The 18,245-nt window shown below is 37.5% G+C and overlaps 2 protein-coding genes across 3 annotated transcripts; one reads left to right on the forward strand and one right to left on the reverse strand.

The window, feature by feature from the left end:
- Window positions 1–820: 820 nt before the first annotated feature.
- On the reverse strand, window positions 821–7,717 carry ubap1 (ubiquitin associated protein 1). 2 transcript variants are annotated; one of them, XM_016451600.1, is made up of 8 exons: window positions 7,638–7,717; window positions 5,901–5,949; window positions 5,668–5,792; window positions 5,522–5,590; window positions 3,602–4,336; window positions 2,224–2,382; window positions 2,031–2,132; window positions 821–1,804 (listed from the first exon to the last, which is right to left on the reverse strand). In XM_016451600.1, exons 2-8 carry the CDS (start codon window positions 5,938–5,940, stop codon window positions 1,664–1,666), a joined length of 1,371 nt encoding a protein of 456 aa, XP_016307086.1. In that variant the 5' UTR covers window positions 5,941–5,949; window positions 7,638–7,717; the 3' UTR covers window positions 821–1,663. The 2 variants fall into 2 exon arrangements, with proteins under 2 accessions (XP_016307086.1, XP_016307095.1); XM_016451609.1 differs by lacking the exon at window positions 3,602–4,336 and having other exon boundaries at window positions 4,787–5,590.
- A 394-nt stretch (window positions 7,718–8,111) lies between these two features.
- On the forward strand, window positions 8,112–11,465 carry ube2r2 (ubiquitin-conjugating enzyme E2R 2). Its single transcript, XM_016452735.1, has 5 exons — window positions 8,112–8,868; window positions 9,241–9,441; window positions 10,312–10,398; window positions 10,814–10,911; window positions 11,309–11,465. The coding sequence occupies exons 2-5, from the start codon at window positions 9,265–9,267 to the stop codon at window positions 11,463–11,465; spliced, it is 519 nt and encodes a 172-aa protein (XP_016308221.1). The 5' UTR covers window positions 8,112–8,868; window positions 9,241–9,264.
- Window positions 11,466–18,245: the final 6,780 nt, after the last annotated feature.

Raw genomic sequence — 18,245 nt, forward strand, 5'->3', positions numbered from 1 at the left:
GCAGAGTTCTGCTCATTTTCCTTCATTCCTCTGAGGAGGGAGCCAGTATCTCTTGTACTGAGCAAGTTGGTCGATCCATGAGGTAATGTGGAGATATTTGAACTGACATCAAGGTTTCTCTGGGGACCAAAGCTCTAAAAGGCCATTCAAACAGTTTCTAATGTGCCACAAGCATTCACAGTCTCGTCTTAAGATTATTCTATCGCACAACTATCAGGAACACTACCGTTCAAAGGTTTGGGGTTGGTTTTATAAATGTATTAATGATTTCTAAAAAGAAATCTCTTATGCTTACCAAGGTTGCATTTATTTGATAAAAAATACAGTAAAAACAGTAATATTGTGAACTATTATTACAATTTAATAGAACTGTTTTCAAGTTTAAAATATATTAAGATGTAATTTATTCTTGTGACGGCAAAGCTGAATTTTCAGCATCATTGCTCCAGTCTTTCAGTGTGTCATATGATCCTTTAGAAATCATTCTAATATGCTGATTTACTGCTCAAGAAACATCTTTAATAATTATCAATGTTGAAAACAGCTGCCGTTCAATATTTTTGTGGAAACAGTGACACGTTTTTCAGGATCCTTCGATGCATTTATTTAAGACAGAAATCTTTTCTAACATTCTAAAAATTTGAACTGTCACTTATAATCAATTAAAATGCATCCTTGCTTAACAGAAGAATTAATTCTTTCCAAAAAATCATCCTGCCCCCAAACTTTTGAGAAGTCCACGCATCTATAGTCTTTAGCTTTTTCAACAGTTTTCAGAATAAACCTCATATAAATGTGTTAACCTCATTACTGTGTTAAGTTTCTCAATTTCTTTATTACAGATGGAAACCGACAGTGTATCTTTACAGATCTTTAAATATGCTTATATTAACATCTGTGATTCAGTGTGCCTGTGCAGTATTTGCATGTCAATTTTTGAAAATGTGGCGGCATCGTTTAAATTTTGCAGTTCCAGCCAAACTTGCCCATTTCTCTTGCCAAATGTGTTCATTCCAGTGCAAAAAGCCAACTGGGCAAAAGTTTAATGCAGTATTTCTTTTCCCTGTGAACTTACATAATGATGATTAGTTCTGTTAAAGCAGTTCCTAATCAAAGAGCAAAGAAACACAATCTCAAAAAAGGACAAATGAAGAAAGATATAGTGTTTCCGCCTGTCGAACATATAAACAACGTATGAACAACAGCAGAGACAGAATAGAGAGTGGGCACTTCTGTGGGGTTTCTGTTCTGCCATGGGTTGTGTTTATGAGCGTTCAGGTTTCAGTTTCGAAAGCCTGTGTCCAGCAGCGGGAGATGGCAGCGTAATAGCTTCGAGTGTCACTATTCTGTCAGTGGGGCTCCGCTCGGTTCTGTTTCTCCAGCACCGCCCATTCTAGCCATGGCAATAGAGACACTAGCCAATGTCGATTCTCGGAGGAGGATTCGGCTCCTCCCACTCATCACCATTCTAAGATCACTTAACAGACATACAGCTGAGGAGGGATGAATGCACTGTTTGGTGGTGCCATCAATCCCTACCCCAAGAGGTATATCTTTATTAGGGTACAAAATCAGTCGTCTTGTCTAAGAGATAAGAGAATTCCATCCTTCCACAGCCAGGACCCCTCTGAGGGCTGGCTCAAGGAGGGGAGACTCTCGGGGCTCAGCTCGCAGCCGCTCGGGCCATCAGATCCTCTAGTGCCTTGTCCTGGTCATTATTGTGCACAAGCAGTACCTCTTTAATAGTGTCCCTCTCAAAGCCCATTTCTCCAAACCGAGACATCAGCTGCAGAAATTCCAAAGCCTGAGGAGAGAGAATGTAGCATAAGTACAAAAATTGCTTTCAAATTTGTATGACTTTTAATTGCGTGGAAAATGTAATGCAGAAAACAAAACAAAAAAAGTTTTTAATTCAAATATAGCACATCAAAACAAGTGACATCAAGTACACATGCAACTGTATATTCTAATTAGACAGTAGATTGTAATTCAGGCTGTGTGTGTATTTGTGGCTGCTAGAATTTACCCACCTTTTCCTCTGAACCCTGGTACATCTCCAAGCACTCCTCCACAGCAGTCGCATCAAAACCTCGATCGCACAGTCGACTGTGAGTAAACAGGTATTCCAGCACCTATGAATGAGACCAATGACATAAACAGTCTTGTTTACATAAACAAAAGTATCACAGACTTGCACTAAGAATACTCAGGCTAAAAAGTGACCTGTTCCACATTCTGCCCTTGTCTCTGCATGGCTTTGAGAACACCCTCATATGAATAACCCATGCCCACAATCGTCTCCACACACTGTCGTTCGCTGGGAGAGAGGCCGTGTAGGATCGCGGAAGCAGGTGGATGGTTAGTCACTGTGACCTGGTTTGACTGCAAAGATGTTATGGAGAAAATCAGTATAAATATTTTCAACCCAGGCTCATTGGAACAACATGCCTCCATCTACATTTTTGCAAAACTCCAATAAAGTTCCTATACATATTCATTGCAGTTTCCAACTCAAATGACCACTAGTGGCAGTTAAACACCAACAACTTTTATTCCTTTTCACACAAATTATGATTACGGGGCAGATCATTGATTAATAAAGACTTATTTTCATGCGATTATTTGCATAATACTATATTATGATCTTAAAACACTTCTTCCATAGTAAGTGCATATAGTTTGTCATTTTTGATGTATGCACCACATAAACAGCTCCATATGTATGGCTTTTCTGATGTAGTAAACTTGCTCTGTAGCTCACCTGGTACAGAATTGCAGTTGTGATGTGGAAAGAGTCCCATTAAACACAAGTCACACTTCAACCGTCATTTTACAAAGCTACAAGAATACTTTTTGTGCGCAAAGAAAACAATAATAACATAATTTATTAAACAATTCTTCTCCCCGAGTTACCGTCTTCCGTTGTCTACTGAACGTAAACAGCGCTGATTACGTTGATAACATTCTGGGGTACTCTCCAAATTGGTGGAAGACGGTAACTCGGGGAGAAGAATTACTGAATAAATTATGTTATTATTGTTTTCTTTGCGCAGAAAAAGTATTCTCGTAGTTTCGTAAAATTACGGTTGAACCCCTGATGTCACATGGACTATTTTACCGATGTCCTTGCTACGTTTCTGTGCGTTGATCGTGGTAATATCCTTGCTGTCTATGGGGGGGTCAGAGAGCTCTCAGATTCCATCAAAAATATCTTAATTTGTTTTCTGAAGATGAACAAAGGTCTTATAGGTTTGGAACGACATGAGGGTGAGTAATTAATGACAGAATTTAAATTTTTGGGTGAACTAACCCTTTAACCTTTTGGTGCCACTCACCAGATATTTCATTTCCAAATTGCTGCAATACATACAACACCCAACATAATAAATTGTTGCCAAATCCACATTAATCTGTTTTGAAATACACACTTTGTGCTACTCACTGAAAATTTCACTCTGAAACTGAGGCAAAACACAGAAGAAGCTATGCAAGATAATTTTGCAAAATGTCACCACAGACATGCTTTTCCAATGAGCATTAGCTATTTTACATGCTAACAATCAGCTCTGACAGGCAAATGTTTCCACCCATGTTACATTACCTGCTTCTGTGTCCCATTCTGAGGGAAGACAGGTTGCTCTTGTGGGAGTGTTGTGTTGGTATCTGATGCTGTTCTCTGCAGAGACGGTGGTGTGCCATTGGATAGGCTACGTGGTTGGCCTGCTGGATAAACGCTGAAAGACGGTTCCAAGGGGGAGTCTCCTGGGTCTGAAAGCTTGGGGAAAGTCAGTGAGCGAATGTTACATGGGCGGTCTGCATCAATCTGTCCATGGGGGGTCCCCACAACCCCACCCCGGTCCAAGTCCAGCAGTCCAACCAGTCCATTGGGTTTATGGAAGATTCCTGCTTTGGCCTGAAGAGGAGGCATATTACTAGGAGAAGTGGGGCGATGTTCTGCTGGAGGAAGCTGAGGCGGTGAAACGGACGACTGCGGTTGGCTCTGCAGAATATTCCGCAACTCCTCTTTGTCGTCCAGTGTTTTAAGCTCAAGTTTGTCAAAAGGGTCCTCCTCTCGCTCAAAGTCAGCTAAGTTCAAACTCTGTAGAGCCGGGTTGCTAGGTGCTGGTCGTGTCGGTCCAAAAGATGGGGCTGGGAGAGGCGTGAGAATTGCGTTATGCCGTAGGCCAGCTAAAACCGGGTTCAATGCTGGTGGGACAACGTCTTGCTCATCAGAAGGGCGTGCTTTCTTCCCCCCAACCAATCCAACATCTGCTTCCTGAGCAGCAGCCTGCCTTTCATTTTCAGAGTCCGTCCGGGCGGCTTCCGTTGCTCGAGCCTCACAATATCCTTGCTGTCTATGGGGGGTCAGAGAGCTCTCAGATTCCATCAAAAATATCTTAATTTGTGTTCTGAAGATGAACAAAGGTCTTATAGGTTTGGAACGACATGAGGGTGAGTAATTAATGACAGAATTTAAATTTTTGGGTGAACTAACCCTTTAACCTTTTGGTGCCACTCACCAGATATTTCATTTCCAAATTGCTGCAATACATACAACACCCAACATAATAAATTGTTGCCAAATCCACATTAATCTGTTTTGAAATACACACTTTGTGCTACTCACTGAAAATTTCACTCTGAAACTGAGGCAAAACACAGAAGAAGCTATGCAAGATAATTTTGCAAAATGTCACCACAGACATGCTTTTCCAATGAGCATTAGCTATTTTACATGCTAACAATCAGCTCTGACAGGCAAATGTTTCCACCCATGTTACATTACCTGCTTCTGTGTCCCATTCTGAGGGAAGACAGGTTGCTCTTGTGGGAGTGTTGTGTTGGTATCTGATGCTGTTCTCTGCAGAGACGGTGGTGTGCCATTGGATAGGCTACGTGGTTGGCCTGCTGGATAAACGCTGAAAGACGGTTCCAAGGGGGAGTCTCCTGGGTCTGAAAGCTTGGGGAAAGTCAGTGAGCGAATGTTACATGGGCGGTCTGCATCAATCTGTCCATGGGGGGTCCCCACAACCCCACCCCGGTCCAAGTCCAGCAGTCCAACCAGTCCATTGGGTTTATGGAAGATTCCTGCTTTGGCCTGAAGAGGAGGCATATTACTAGGAGAAGTGGGGCGATGTTCTGCTGGAGGAAGCTGAGGCGGTGAAACGGACGACTGCGGTTGGCTCTGCAGAATATTCCGCAACTCCTCTTTGTCGTCCAGTGTTTTAAGCTCAAGTTTGTCAAAAGGGTCCTCCTCTCGCTCAAAGTCAGCTAAGTTCAAACTCTGTAGAGCCGGGTTGCTAGGTGCTGGTCGTGTCGGTCCAAAAGATGGGGCTGGGAGAGGCGTGAGAATTGCGTTATGCCGTAGGCCAGCTAAAACCGGGTTCAATGCTGGTGGGACAACGTCTTGCTCATCAGAAGGGCGTGCTTTCTTCCCCCCAACCAATCCAACATCTGCTTCCTGAGCAGCAGCCTGCCTTTCATTTTCAGAGTCCGTCCGGGCGGCTTCCGTTGCTCGAGCCTCAGCAGCTCGCGCTTTGGCAAGTTCTTCCCCCCACTGAACACTCCGCCTCTCTAGATTAAAGTCATACTGAAGAAAAAAGCAAAGCGTTAATTATTTCTGACAAACATTTGTATAAGGGAAAGTTAAAGGGAAATTTGACTTACTTGCAGATCCGAAAGTATGGCATTACAATCAGACAAACAGAAGCCAATGGGAAGACCCACTTTTGAGGGACAGCGGAACTTCTCATTGAGCTTGAAAGGAACATCATCAAGGTAGCTGACGGGTCCTTGAACATCGAGTGAAGTAACAGAAGAACATGGAAAAAAAATATTTTAAAATGAGTTATTTATTTATTCTGTAGCCTATTTTTATTTTCGACAAATGATTGACTCACCATTGTTGTGGATATCTGATCCAGACTTCCTCGCAGCCATTTAGAGTAACTAAAGAAACAGACAAACAACATAAATTCATACAAACTGCAGTCAGTTACCTATTTTTTCCATCCCTACACTTTCCTCTACAGAAGTTTCCATTTTTGAACATAGCCTAAACATTACAATCAATATCCAAATCCTTCATAACTAACAAGCAAGGATTCAGATATCTTTTTAATCTGTCAAAATTGGTTGATAAATACAAGAAAGACAGAACTGTGTGTAAGATAACAACAGAATTGGTTGCTTGTCATTATGCCAAGTTATTTGTGTCACTATTGAAATATGTTATTTAAATAAACTTCATTGGCTAATATACGTGTGTAGTAATCTAACTATTGATCTTAATTCCATAAACCAAACTGAATCTGTCATAACCAAAAACATTACAGATATGACCAGTAATCTGTTTGACCTATATATAAACTACCAGTAAAATTCTGAATCTCTCTTTCCAACGCTGTATTTATTTGATTAAAAATATAGTAAAATCTGCAATATTATGAAATATGACTCCTAACCCTAACGTAATACATTTTAATATAATGTATTTTTAAAATGTTATTTCAGCAGCCATCACTCTACTCTAGTTGAAAAGACGATAATTTACTTGAAATAGAAATCTTTTGCAACATTATACTGTCTCTTTTCAAATATATAACATAGCTTCACAAATGTATTTAGCATACTTTTTGCATAAATTGTATGAAATGTATAGCATTATAATCCTAACAGTTAGACATTCCCAAAAGAAATATGGGAAAGCAACAAATAATAATAATAATTATTGTTTAATTTGTTTAAAAACATTTTAACAATGTTTTTTATTGTTGTCTAATGATGATTTTAAAAAAGTTAATAAAAATGTGTATGCATATTGGTAATCAGATACTTCTGAAAATTGATGAGAGAAAAACATTGGCAGATCACTAGAAAACACAGCAGTGTCCAACAGCATTAAATTACAAGCATTTCTTGGACTTTCTTAAAGTGAAACAGTAAACAGATAAGCTTCTACATTTACAGTAAGTTTACGACCTAAAACATACCAATAAAGTAAGCACAACTGATAATCTATGTGATGATAACTAGGGAACTAGCACAAAAGTATATCACATGCTGACAAATAGGCTGATAAAACCGCTTTTGAGGTCATTTCACCACCCACGATCTCTTACATAAAAAGCATAGCAGCTGATCAGGAAAAAGAATCATAACCAGTCTGTTAACTACATACAGCTAACAGATTTGTTGCGTAATAATAAAGACAACGAGAAATTAATTCAGACAGCAACCTAGATGAGTCCTATACCAGCTCAATTTCAACAATAAATCTTTAGATATAACTGTTACTGAAAAGACAGTCTTGCGACAAGTTGGTTTATTTTGAAACTGGATGATGATGATTAACGTTACACATATTTCTCCCTGGCTCCTTACCAAGCTTCTACGATTTTCTCCTTTTCTGCCAGTCATATCAATCAAATAACTAAAATATTTAGTTATTTATAAGACCTAAAACCAAAGATCTGGTACTTAAGAACTAAACAAGCACGGAAGTGAATGTAGACGTTTGGTTAAAAACAACTGTCTAGTTTTGTTTCAGTTCAGGTTAGCGAAGCGACCTAACAGGGCCCGACTTCCCCTGCCACCGCCCCTCAAACTGTCCCTGCGTGTCCCACCGGTGTCCTTACCAGTATCTGCTCTGTCTTCAGTCTCCAAATTGGTGTCTCACTTGTCCTTGGACATAAAAGCTCCGGTCGACGCTCTCAGACGAGGAGATTTACTGAAAACCGAGTATATTTCCTGCTTCATCGCGGAACGCCATCTTGGTTTGACCGCCTCCTTTGGTTTCTGTGTGACGGCATGCGTTGCACTAATAATTTTATTTCTGCTTTCTTTTCAATTTTAATCTTTTTTATTATTGTTTATTATCTTTCTTTTGTATTTTAATTAGTATTTACTTTTTTTATTTTGCCTATGTTTCTTTTTTGTTGAGGATATATTCTTATTACGTGTATTATAAATGCTTACTAAAATATTCTCATATATAACGCATATTTAAATAATTGTAATATAATATTTTCTGTATGTAATAGGTACTACCTATGTAGTAACACACATGTTGTGTATAGTTTTCCATGAGTTGACAAGTATTTACAGTCGAGTGTCCTGCGTCATGACGCACTGGCGTACAGACGTGAACAGGCACGCACTATGATAACCGGAAGCATCAATAGAGCGATTGAGAAACGGCGAAAAAAATCGTCACCTGTCGAATGCGTTCATATATCTCTCCTGCACTCCCATTAATCTCCATACCCCACTTCCATAACACCCATACCCTTTCGTTAATTCGCTGTCAAGTCGGTCTGGACGGATAAAGCAGAGCTGGCAGTGTAATTCTTTGCGCAAACGGTGCGTTATAGCCTCGCAGCAGAACAAATGTAAACAAGCAGCTGATCAGCTGTGCGGCCGAAGACGCGCAACGAAACGGCGTAATGACAGCGACCTGCAGGGTTTGACAAACATATTCTGCATCATATAAAGCGAAATTAGAGATTTATTTGCATGCTGTAGAGTTTTTATTAGACGTTAGGGCAGTACACGAGGACAACTCCCAACCAACCCATCGCCTTCACCTCCACTGCGGGCAGCAGCAGATACAGAACAAACGGCTTATTTATTTTTTTATTGATTAGAAGGGTGATAAATAGATTATTTGTCTTAACATCTGCTTGAAGATTGGATAACTTCACGCCTAACAGGAAAAGCAACAGGATTCGAGAAATAACAAAGGAAAAATAAGGTTAACAGTCCCTTCTGGGCCCCAAGGAATAAATAAATATCAGAAACGTATTAATATTTACATGAAGCTGGAACTTTAAGGCACCCAAACATCACATTTCCTGGGGAGCAGCACAGGTATGAATCTGTATGAACATGTTTTTATTTATCAAAATGTTGTATAGCTTTTGCATACAAACCTAGTTATACATTTGTACAGCATTTTTATGGGTTTTTTCTTTCATTTTGTAATTTCTTTTACCTCTCAACGGCCAAATAGCGTATATATATATATATATATATATATATATATATATATATATATATGAAGAGTTCCTTCAGAAATCAATATAATATGCCCATTTGCTGCTCTGGAAAAATTTCTTGTTATTATCAATGTTGAAAACATTTGTGCTGTTTAATATTTTTGTGTAAACGGTAATATATATATATATATATATATATATTATTCTCTGAAAAGAACTAAACTTGTTTTCATTGAATCCACAGTAAGGCTGAAAGATCAGGACTGTCATGGCACACCAGCAGATGCCGAGCTCTCAGAAGGCTCTGATGCTGGAACTGAAATCCCTGCAGGAGGAGCCAGTGGAAGGTTTCCGCATCACTCTGGTGGAGGAGTCGGACCTCTACAACTGGGAGGTGGCCATCTTTGGCCCTCCAAACACACTTTATGAAGGGGGCTACTTTAAGGTAAGCCTTGTGTGGATTTAAATTATGTTCTTGAATGCTTACCAATTGACTAGGTTGTTGTGAGTCAGACAAAGCAATTCAAGTCTGAATGATAATATTTAACTCTGAAGTATACCTCACATACTTGTTCTCCCATGTTTTGCACTCTCAAGTTCTTCTTTCCCCGGGTGGTGCGTTCCTTATACTCTAGATCTCTATTTTTAGCCTGGACAGATATTAATGACATCTCGATATGAGAGCTAAAAAGAGAAGGACAGTTCGTTTTAACCTTATTCCCTGTAGTCACGTATTCTCAGTGGCGTATTATTTATGAATTTAAGGTAGCTAAATTCAGTATGGCTGATTCATATATAAAAATGCAATTTTTGTTATGTTAAAATTCATTCTTCTGTCCCAGCTTAATAATTCACCCAAAAATGAAAATTTGCTGAAAATTTAGTCACCCCCAGGTTTTCCAATATGTAGATGAGTTTGTTTCTTCGTGGGAACAGATTTAGAGAAATTTACCATCACTTGCTCAGCAATGGATCGTCTGCAGTGAATGGGTGCCATCAGAATTAGAGTTCAAACAGCTGATAAAAACACACAATAATCCACAAGTAATCCACATGACTCCACTTCATTGTGAAGTGAAAAGCTGCATGCTTGTAAGAAAAAAAAAAATCCATCATTAAGGCTTTTTTAACTTCAAACACATCAGAAACCTGATGAAGAGTACATGATGTTGAGATTCATGAGGATTATGTTTATATGAACCCTTTTAGTTCCTTTCCATTTTGGGACTGATTTATAACGGCTCATTTACCAGCTATAATACGGCTCATATGCGAGCTAATAATGCTCAGTGTTTCACTCTGTCTCTTTCCCCAGGCCCATATAAAATTTCCTATTGACTACCCCTACTCTCCTCCGACCTTCCGATTCCTCACCAAGATGTGGCATCCAAACATCTATGAGGTGAAAATGCTTGTGTATGCCTGTTTAATGCATGTTTACTGAGCCACCAAACGGATTACAACAGCTTAAAGGGGTCATATGATGCTATTTTAAAGATCATTATTTGGTGTATTTGGTGTAACAGAATATGTTGACATGCTTTAATGTTCAAAAAACACATTATTTTTCAAATACTGTACATTATTGTAGGTCCTCTATGCCCCGCCTCTCTCAAACACGTCGTTTTCAACAAAGCCCCCTCCTTTGACAAGCGCAGTCTGCTCTGATTGGCCAGCTGACCCAGTGCATTGTGATTGGCTGAACACCACAAGCACGTAGGAAAACTTGAAATCACATCATATGACCCCTTTAAAACTTACATTAGTAATCATAACAATGCTGCCATTGTTGCTTAATGTACATTTCTCTACCCTAGAATGGCGACGTGTGTATTTCCATCCTCCATCCTCCTGTGGATGACCCTCAGAGCGGAGAGCTGCCCTCAGAGCGATGGAACCCCACACAGAATGTCAGGTATTCTGGTGGAAATACCCAGAATTTCACTCAAATAGGCTAAAGGCTGTTCTTTTAAACTTTCTGTAACCATTTCCACGAAAATATTAATCCGCACAACTGTTTTCAGTGTTGATCAGCATATTAGAATGATTTCTGAAGGATCATGTGACACTGAGGACTAGAGTAGTGATGCAGAAAATTCAGCTTTGCATCACAGGAATAAATTACATTTTTAAATGTATAAAACAGAAAACACTTATTTTAAATTGTTAATAATATTTCACAATTTTACTGTATTTTTGATCAAATATTTTTGCAGCTCTTTCAGCGTAAGAGAATTCTTTCAAAAACATTTAAAAAATCTTAAAGACCCCAAACCATTGAACGGCAGAGTAACGTGTGTGTTTGTCTGTAGAACAATCCTGCTGAGTGTGATCTCACTGCTGAATGAACCCAACACCTTTTCTCCTGCAAATGTGGATGCCTCGGTCATGTTTCGCAAGTGGAGGGACAGCAAAGGCAAGGACAAGGAATACGCAGAGATTATAAGGTACGACCACTTCATCATTTAAATGACTTCCATGAAAACACATACTCTGCTTTTTATATCAGATTACATTAAGTTTAAGGATCAGTCTGAAACTTTTTCTCCTGCTCTTTGACTTTTTAATATTAACAAGAATTGTCAATATTTTTATTTGATTCACCTCACAACATATAAAGTACAGATGCATATAATAAATGATTAATATATTATTAATGATGCTTGCTAACTAATCTGTCCTGCACTGTTTGTGCTACAGACATGATTAATTCTTCATAAATCAATAAAATATGTGTTGAGGAGACTCAAAATTCAACCTAATGATTTTTGCCCCTTGGTTGATAAAACGGATGTGAAAAAGTTCAATACACTTACTTTGAAATAAGGGAGCTAAGCCATATCTAGAGATCAGAATGTCATAGAGACTTGGCCATGTGTGTTTTTCTCTTAGTCTAGTAAGCATCCACACGGAACACTCCGGAATTTGCTTCTTCTTTCTGAAAAGAAGTTAAATATATTTATACATGTAGCTGTTACATTTGCAACTGTTAAAAGAAGCTGTGAAGCCTTAATTGTTTTGCAGAGATCCAGCAATGTGCCAACACAAAACTCACAACTGTAGCAACTGTATAGCAATTAGGGGTGTAACGATTCACTCGTTTTCTTGATGCATCGAATACAAACCGTGACGATGCAACGCATCGATCTTGAACATGGATTTTTGAATCGTGAATCGTCGATTTCGGACAGTAATCAATTTAAAATGGTAAGAATCGAATGAATCGCGATTTCTATAGCGATTCAATGCTTTCAAAATATATACACATTAAATTACTACAAGCACAAATTAATGGAGACCTTGAACAGTGTTCGTGCCCTCGCATCTCTCCTTCACGTGCTCCACTATTTACCGCCTTTGACTGTCACAGGATTGCGCTCGTGCTCCGTTCGTCTCACTGACACATTTTTTGAGCAGCTGATGTGTGATCTCTCCTTAGTACTCGTGGCCAGTAATGCTAAATTTAAGTAGTTTTACTTTTCTGTCGTTTTTCAATGGCTCTCGGTTATACCGACGAGTCGACGACTACCTGAGCAGTCGAAGGCTGCGCATTTATTGCATGGATGGTGCAAAAATGTAAGTGTCTAAAGCATACGCACAGTTCCATTGAATGATAAATGTGTTTTAACAATGTCGTTGAACCGAATGTACGAAGGAAACTGTTAAAATAACCACAGCATTAACAACAACAATAAATTACATTTTTAAATGTATAAAACAGAAAACACTTATTTTAAATTGTTAATAATATTTCACAATTTTACTGTATTTTTGATCAAATATTTTTGCAGCTCTTTCAGCGTAAGAGAATTCTTTCAAAAACATTTAAAAAATCTTAAAGACCCCAAACCATTGAACGGCAGAGTAACGTGTGTGTTTGTCTGTAGAACAATCCTGCTGAGTGTGATCTCACTGCTGAATGAACCCAACACCTTTTCTCCTGCAAATGTGGATGCCTCGGTCATGTTTCGCAAGTGGAGGGACAGCAAAGGCAAGGACAAGGAATACGCAGAGATTATAAGGTACGACCACTTCATCATTTAAATGACTTCCATGAAAACACATACTCTGCTTTTTATATCAGATTACATTAAGTTTAAGGATCAGTCTGAAACTTTTTCTCCTGCTCTTTGACTTTTTAATATTAACAAGAATTGTCAATATTTTTATTTGATTCACCTCACAACATATAAAGTACAGATGCATATAATAAATGATTAATATATTATTAATGATGCTTGCTAACTAATCTGTCCTGCACTGTTTGTGCTACAGACATGATTAATTCTTCATAAATCAATAAAATATGTGTTGAGGAGACTCAAAATTCAACCTAATGATTTTTGCCCCTTGGTTGATAAAACGGATGTGAAAAAGTTCAATACACTTACTTTGAAATAAGGGAGCTAAGCCATATCTAGAGATCAGAATGTCATAGAGACTTGGCCATGTGTGTTTTTCTCTTAGTCTAGTAAGCATCCACACGGAACACTCCGGAATTTGCTTCTTCTTTCTGAAAAGAAGTTAAATATATTTATACATGTAGCTGTTACATTTGCAACTGTTAAAAGAAGCTGTGAAGCCTTAATTGTTTTGCAGAGATCCAGCAATGTGCCAACACAAAACTCACAACTGTAGCAACTGTATAGCAATTAGGGGTGTAACGATTCACTCGTTTTCTTGATGCATCGAATACAAACCGTGACGATGCAACGCATCGATCTTGAACATGGATTTTTGAATCGTGAATCGTCGATTTCGGACAGTAATCAATTTAAAATGGTAAGAATCGAATGAATCGCGATTTCTATAGCGATTCAATGCTTTCAAAATATATACACATTAAATTACTACAAGCACAAATTAATGGAGACCTTGAACAGTGTTCGTGCCCTCGCATCTCTCCTTCACGTGCTCCACTATTTACCGCCTTTGACTGTCACAGGATTGCGCTCGTGCTCCGTTCGTCTCACTGACACATTTTTTGAGCAGCTGATGTGTGATCTCTCCTTAGTACTCGTGGCCAGTAATGCTAAATTTAAGTAGTTTTACTTTTCTGTCGTTTTTCAATGGCTCTCGGTTATACCGACGAGTCGACGACTACCTGAGCAGTCGAAGGCTGCGCATTTATTGCATGGATGGTGCAAAAATGTAAGTGTCTAAAGCATACGCACAGTTCCATTGAATGATAAATGTGTTTTAACAATGTCGTTGAACCGAATGTACGAAGGAAACTGTTAAAATAACCACAGCATTAACAACAACCTTGAAATAAGAGCGCGAAAGTAGCGTTCGTTGCTATAGCAAAGACATCGGGCGCGTTTTCTTTCAGAATCATCATTCGCTGATGGAGAGTAAAAGTTAAATAGCTACTATAGCATTTTATTTTATTAAAATGAAATAAAGAAGTGTTCGCACTGAAAGAGAAGTTATCTCGCGCTCATAGAACTTAAGACGTGCCAGGCTATATCTGCAGCTAAGCTGAATAAAAAGCAGAATGAACTGAAAAAACGTTAAGACAATAAACACAATAAATAAATACAATTTATGAATGATGCAGTGCTAATTGACATATCATTTATTACAGTACAGAAACTATGAAGTATAGTTTCTTCCTTAATCTGTGCAGAAACTTGTAATAATTGTTTTTAGTATATAAAACAATTAAAAAAATTGCCATTAGGAAAAAAATATAGATTACAAATGACTGATTATTGTCCAGCTGTGCATTTGATTTCTTATAGCTAATTCAAAGTAAGAGCTAAGAAAAGAATTCCTTGGAAAAAAATAAAAATAAAAATAATACATACATAAAATTATTGTATTTGACATTTCTGTCACTTCTGAAATGATGGCTACACCCCTGGTGTGACAAAATGTTAGCCTATACATAATACTTTTAAAGCTCTTTTTTAAAATCTTGGCTTACATAAATTTCTACATATGCCATGTCATGCCACAGCATCATTAAACTAGCATCTAACAATAGACAAAAGTGTTTTTTTTTTTCTCTAACCTATGGTTCTGTAACCATAAAGGCTGCTGTGTAATTTGCCCCCTGATTAAGCATTTAAAGAATATAGGGGAAGCATTTAAATAATCCTGTGAATGCACTTAAAGAATGCAGAATCGAAATGTCGTTGAACCGAATGTACGAAGGAAACTGTTAAAATAACCACAGCATTAACAACAACCTTGAAATAAGAGCGCGAAAGTAGCGTTCGTTGCTATAGCAAAGACATCGGGCGCGTTTTCTTTCAGAATCATCATTCGCTGATGGAGAGTAAAAGTTAAATAGCTACTATAGCATTTTATTTTATTAAAATGAAATAAAGAAGTGTTCGCACTGAAAGAGAAGTTATCTCGCGCTCATAGAACTTAAGACGTGCCAGGCTATATCTGCAGCTAAGCTGAATAAAAAGCAGAATGAACTGAAACGTTAACACAATAAATGAATAAAATTTATGAATGATGCAGTGCTAATGGACATATAATTTATTACAGTACAGAAACGATAGTATATTTTTTACCTTATTTTGTGCAGAAAATTTGAATAATTGTTTGTAGTATATAAAACAATCATAAAATTGCCATTAGGAAAACAAATTATAGATTACAAATGATTGATTATTCTGCAGCATTGTATTTGATTTCTTATAGCAAATTCAAAGTAAGATATAAGAAAATAATTCTTTGTAAAAAAAAAAAATAATAATAATACATAGGCTACATACATAAAATTATTGTATTTGACATTTCTGTCACTTCTGAAATGATGGCTACGCCCCTGGTGTGACAACATGTTAGCCTATACATAATACTTTTAAAGCTCTTTTTTAAAACCTTGGCTTACATAAATTTCTACATATGCCATGTCATGCCATAGCATCATTAAACTAGCATCTAACAATGCACAAAAGTGTTTAGTTTTTTTTTTCTCTAACCTTTAGTTCTCTAACCATAAAGGCTGCTGTGTAATTTGCCCCCTGACTAAACATTTAAAGAATTTAGGGGAAGCATTTAAATAATCCTGTGAATGCACTTAAATAATGCAGAATCGAATCGTTAATCGAATCCAATCTAATTTAATTGTGAATCGAATTGAATCGTTCTGAATTTGCAAAAATCGTTCGTGAATCGAATCGAAAACCTATGAATCATGAATCGAATCGAATCGCTGTCTACCCAAAGATTCACAGCCCTAATAGCAATGTTTCAACAACCACTCAGAACACCTTAGTAACAGCAGCAGCACCCTGGCAACCGCCCAGCACACCCAAGCATTGTGTACAACTTCTATATTCTTCAGGAAAAGTCAAAATTGGATTATACCCCTAAAGTTGGCTGAGATCTAGGTTAAACATTGACTAAGGCCAGATTTTAGCCCAACACACTTCCATTGCACCATCCCACTGAAGTTCAGGACATACTGCTCTGAGTGTCTTTATTTCCCTTGGGCAAGTAAACATTAGTGAAAAATGTTGAACTTTTCCCTTATTGACATTCTTTTCTAACAAAAAAAAGTCTCTTATGCTCACAAAGGCTATGTTTATTTGACCAAAATACAGTAAAAACATAAATATTGAGAAATATTATTGTGAATATTAATATTTAACATTGAGAAATATATTAAAATAACTTTTCAGCCGTCTTTAGTGTCACATGCTTCTTCAGAAACCATTCTAATATTTGATGCATACGAAACATTTCTTATTATTATGTTGAAAACATTTGTGCTGCTTAATATTTTTGTGGAAACAGTAATAAATGTATTTTTTTCAAGACTTATTTGAAATAGAACATATTGGTAAAATTAAAAATGCCTTCGCGGTCACTTTTGATCAAATGAATGCATCCTTGCTGGAAAAAGTATTTTAAAAAAGTTTTTTTTTTTTTTTTATCTGGTAGTATGTATATATATTAGTGCTGTCAATCGATTAAAAAAAATTAACGAATTAATCGCTTTTTTTTTTCTTCCAGAAATTAATCGCGATTAATTCCACCTAACATTAAAGTTTTTAAAAATACTTTTACATTGCAATAATTTCACATTCAATCTTCAAATTAATGTAGAAACAACATAAAGACGTTATATTTTTTTATATTTGTATAATGGCATCTTTTTTATGACTGAAGGCCAGTATCACTCTGATGTCTCTATGAAATTGTTTTTTCCCCTAATATTTAACCATTGATTAGCCATTCAACATTACAAAGCTATCAGTTTTTAACATTTATTAGACTACTTAAAATAACTTCTAATTTAAGTGAACTTAAAACAATCTTCACATAAACATAGACATTATAATGTCATATTTACCTGTGCCCTTCAGCAAGTTATCGAACAATAAATTCTAAATTAAATATAGATGAATACTTAAAGCTACAAAAGTTATTTATTTCCTCTTTTTTTCTTTTGATCATTGATTACCAGACATAACACCAGCTGGTTATTAGGTTTTTTTGTCTGCTGTCCCTTTAAGAGCTGCCGATGCTGAACGACGCGGATCTGACACACATCTCTACCTATTCTCACCCACTTCAGTTCTTAAAGGTCTCTAATGAGTTGAATCGGGTGTGTTAGATGAGGCAGACTGTGCTGGGCTGCTCCAGGACAGTTTGGAAAACCACTGCATTTCAGAGACATGTTTTTAAATGTGACTCATGCAACAAATACATACATGCAAAGTTTTAAGGCAGCTTTAATTGCCTTTTTGGTAACTTCATGACTTAACTGACGACATAACTACTACGACATTGCATGCTCGTAGTTTCTTTCGCGATTTCATATGAAATGATACAGGCTACAAGCGCGCGAGAGAGAGGTATTACTTTTGCAGCTGTTCCAAAAAGCCTTAACTGGTTTGCTGACTCCTCGGTCAAAATCGAGGGGTCGAGGGTATGTCCATGTAAACTACCCTCGTCCACTTGACGAAGTGGAACGCACTTCAAAATGGTGGCGTGGATTCCCCCCAAGGTTAAGTGCTTAGGGAAGTTCGAGAGCGCATGTCTAAACGTGAACTGGAACGCAGCCTTTGTCAAGCTGTTTTGAGATTTTTGAGCTGATTTTTCCAAAAGGTAATAACTAAAAAATGCCAGCATCCAAATTCACCTACTTCCCCTACCATTTAGTAGGCAAAAACAGTACAGAAGAGGGAGAAAAATAGACAAAAAAGTCAGAATTGCGAGATGTGAACAAAAGACTACATTTCGAGATAAAAACTCGCAAATCAGAGAAAAAAGTCAGAA

This window comes from Sinocyclocheilus anshuiensis, unplaced genomic scaffold (assembly GCF_001515605.1).
Source record: "Sinocyclocheilus anshuiensis isolate Anshui unplaced genomic scaffold, SAMN03320099.WGS_v1.1 scaffold457, whole genome shotgun sequence".
NCBI lineage: Eukaryota > Metazoa > Chordata > Actinopteri > Cypriniformes > Cyprinidae > Sinocyclocheilus > Sinocyclocheilus anshuiensis.

Excerpts from the sequence above, each read along its gene's own strand:
- ubap1 (XM_016451600.1), bottom strand. The coding sequence starts at position 5,940 with ATGGCTGCGAGGAAGTCTGGATCAGATATCCACAACAATG. Across the intron at positions 5,793-5,900 it reads ATCAGATATCCACAACAATG|GACCCGTCAGCTACCTTGAT; the intron begins GTGAGTCAATCA and ends TCGATGTTCAAG. Across the intron at positions 5,591-5,667 it reads CCATACTTTCGGATCTGCAA|TATGACTTTAATCTAGAGAG; the intron begins GTAAGTCAAATT and ends TTTTTTCTTCAG.
- ube2r2 (XM_016452735.1), top strand. The coding sequence starts at position 9,265 with ATGGCACACCAGCAGATGCCGAGCTCTCAGAAGGCTCTGATGCTGGAA. Across the intron at positions 9,442-10,311 it reads ATGAAGGGGGCTACTTTAAG|GCCCATATAAAATTTCCTAT; the intron begins GTAAGCCTTGTG and ends CTCTTTCCCCAG. Across the intron at positions 10,399-10,813 it reads GGCATCCAAACATCTATGAG|AATGGCGACGTGTGTATTTC; the intron begins GTGAAAATGCTT and ends TCTCTACCCTAG.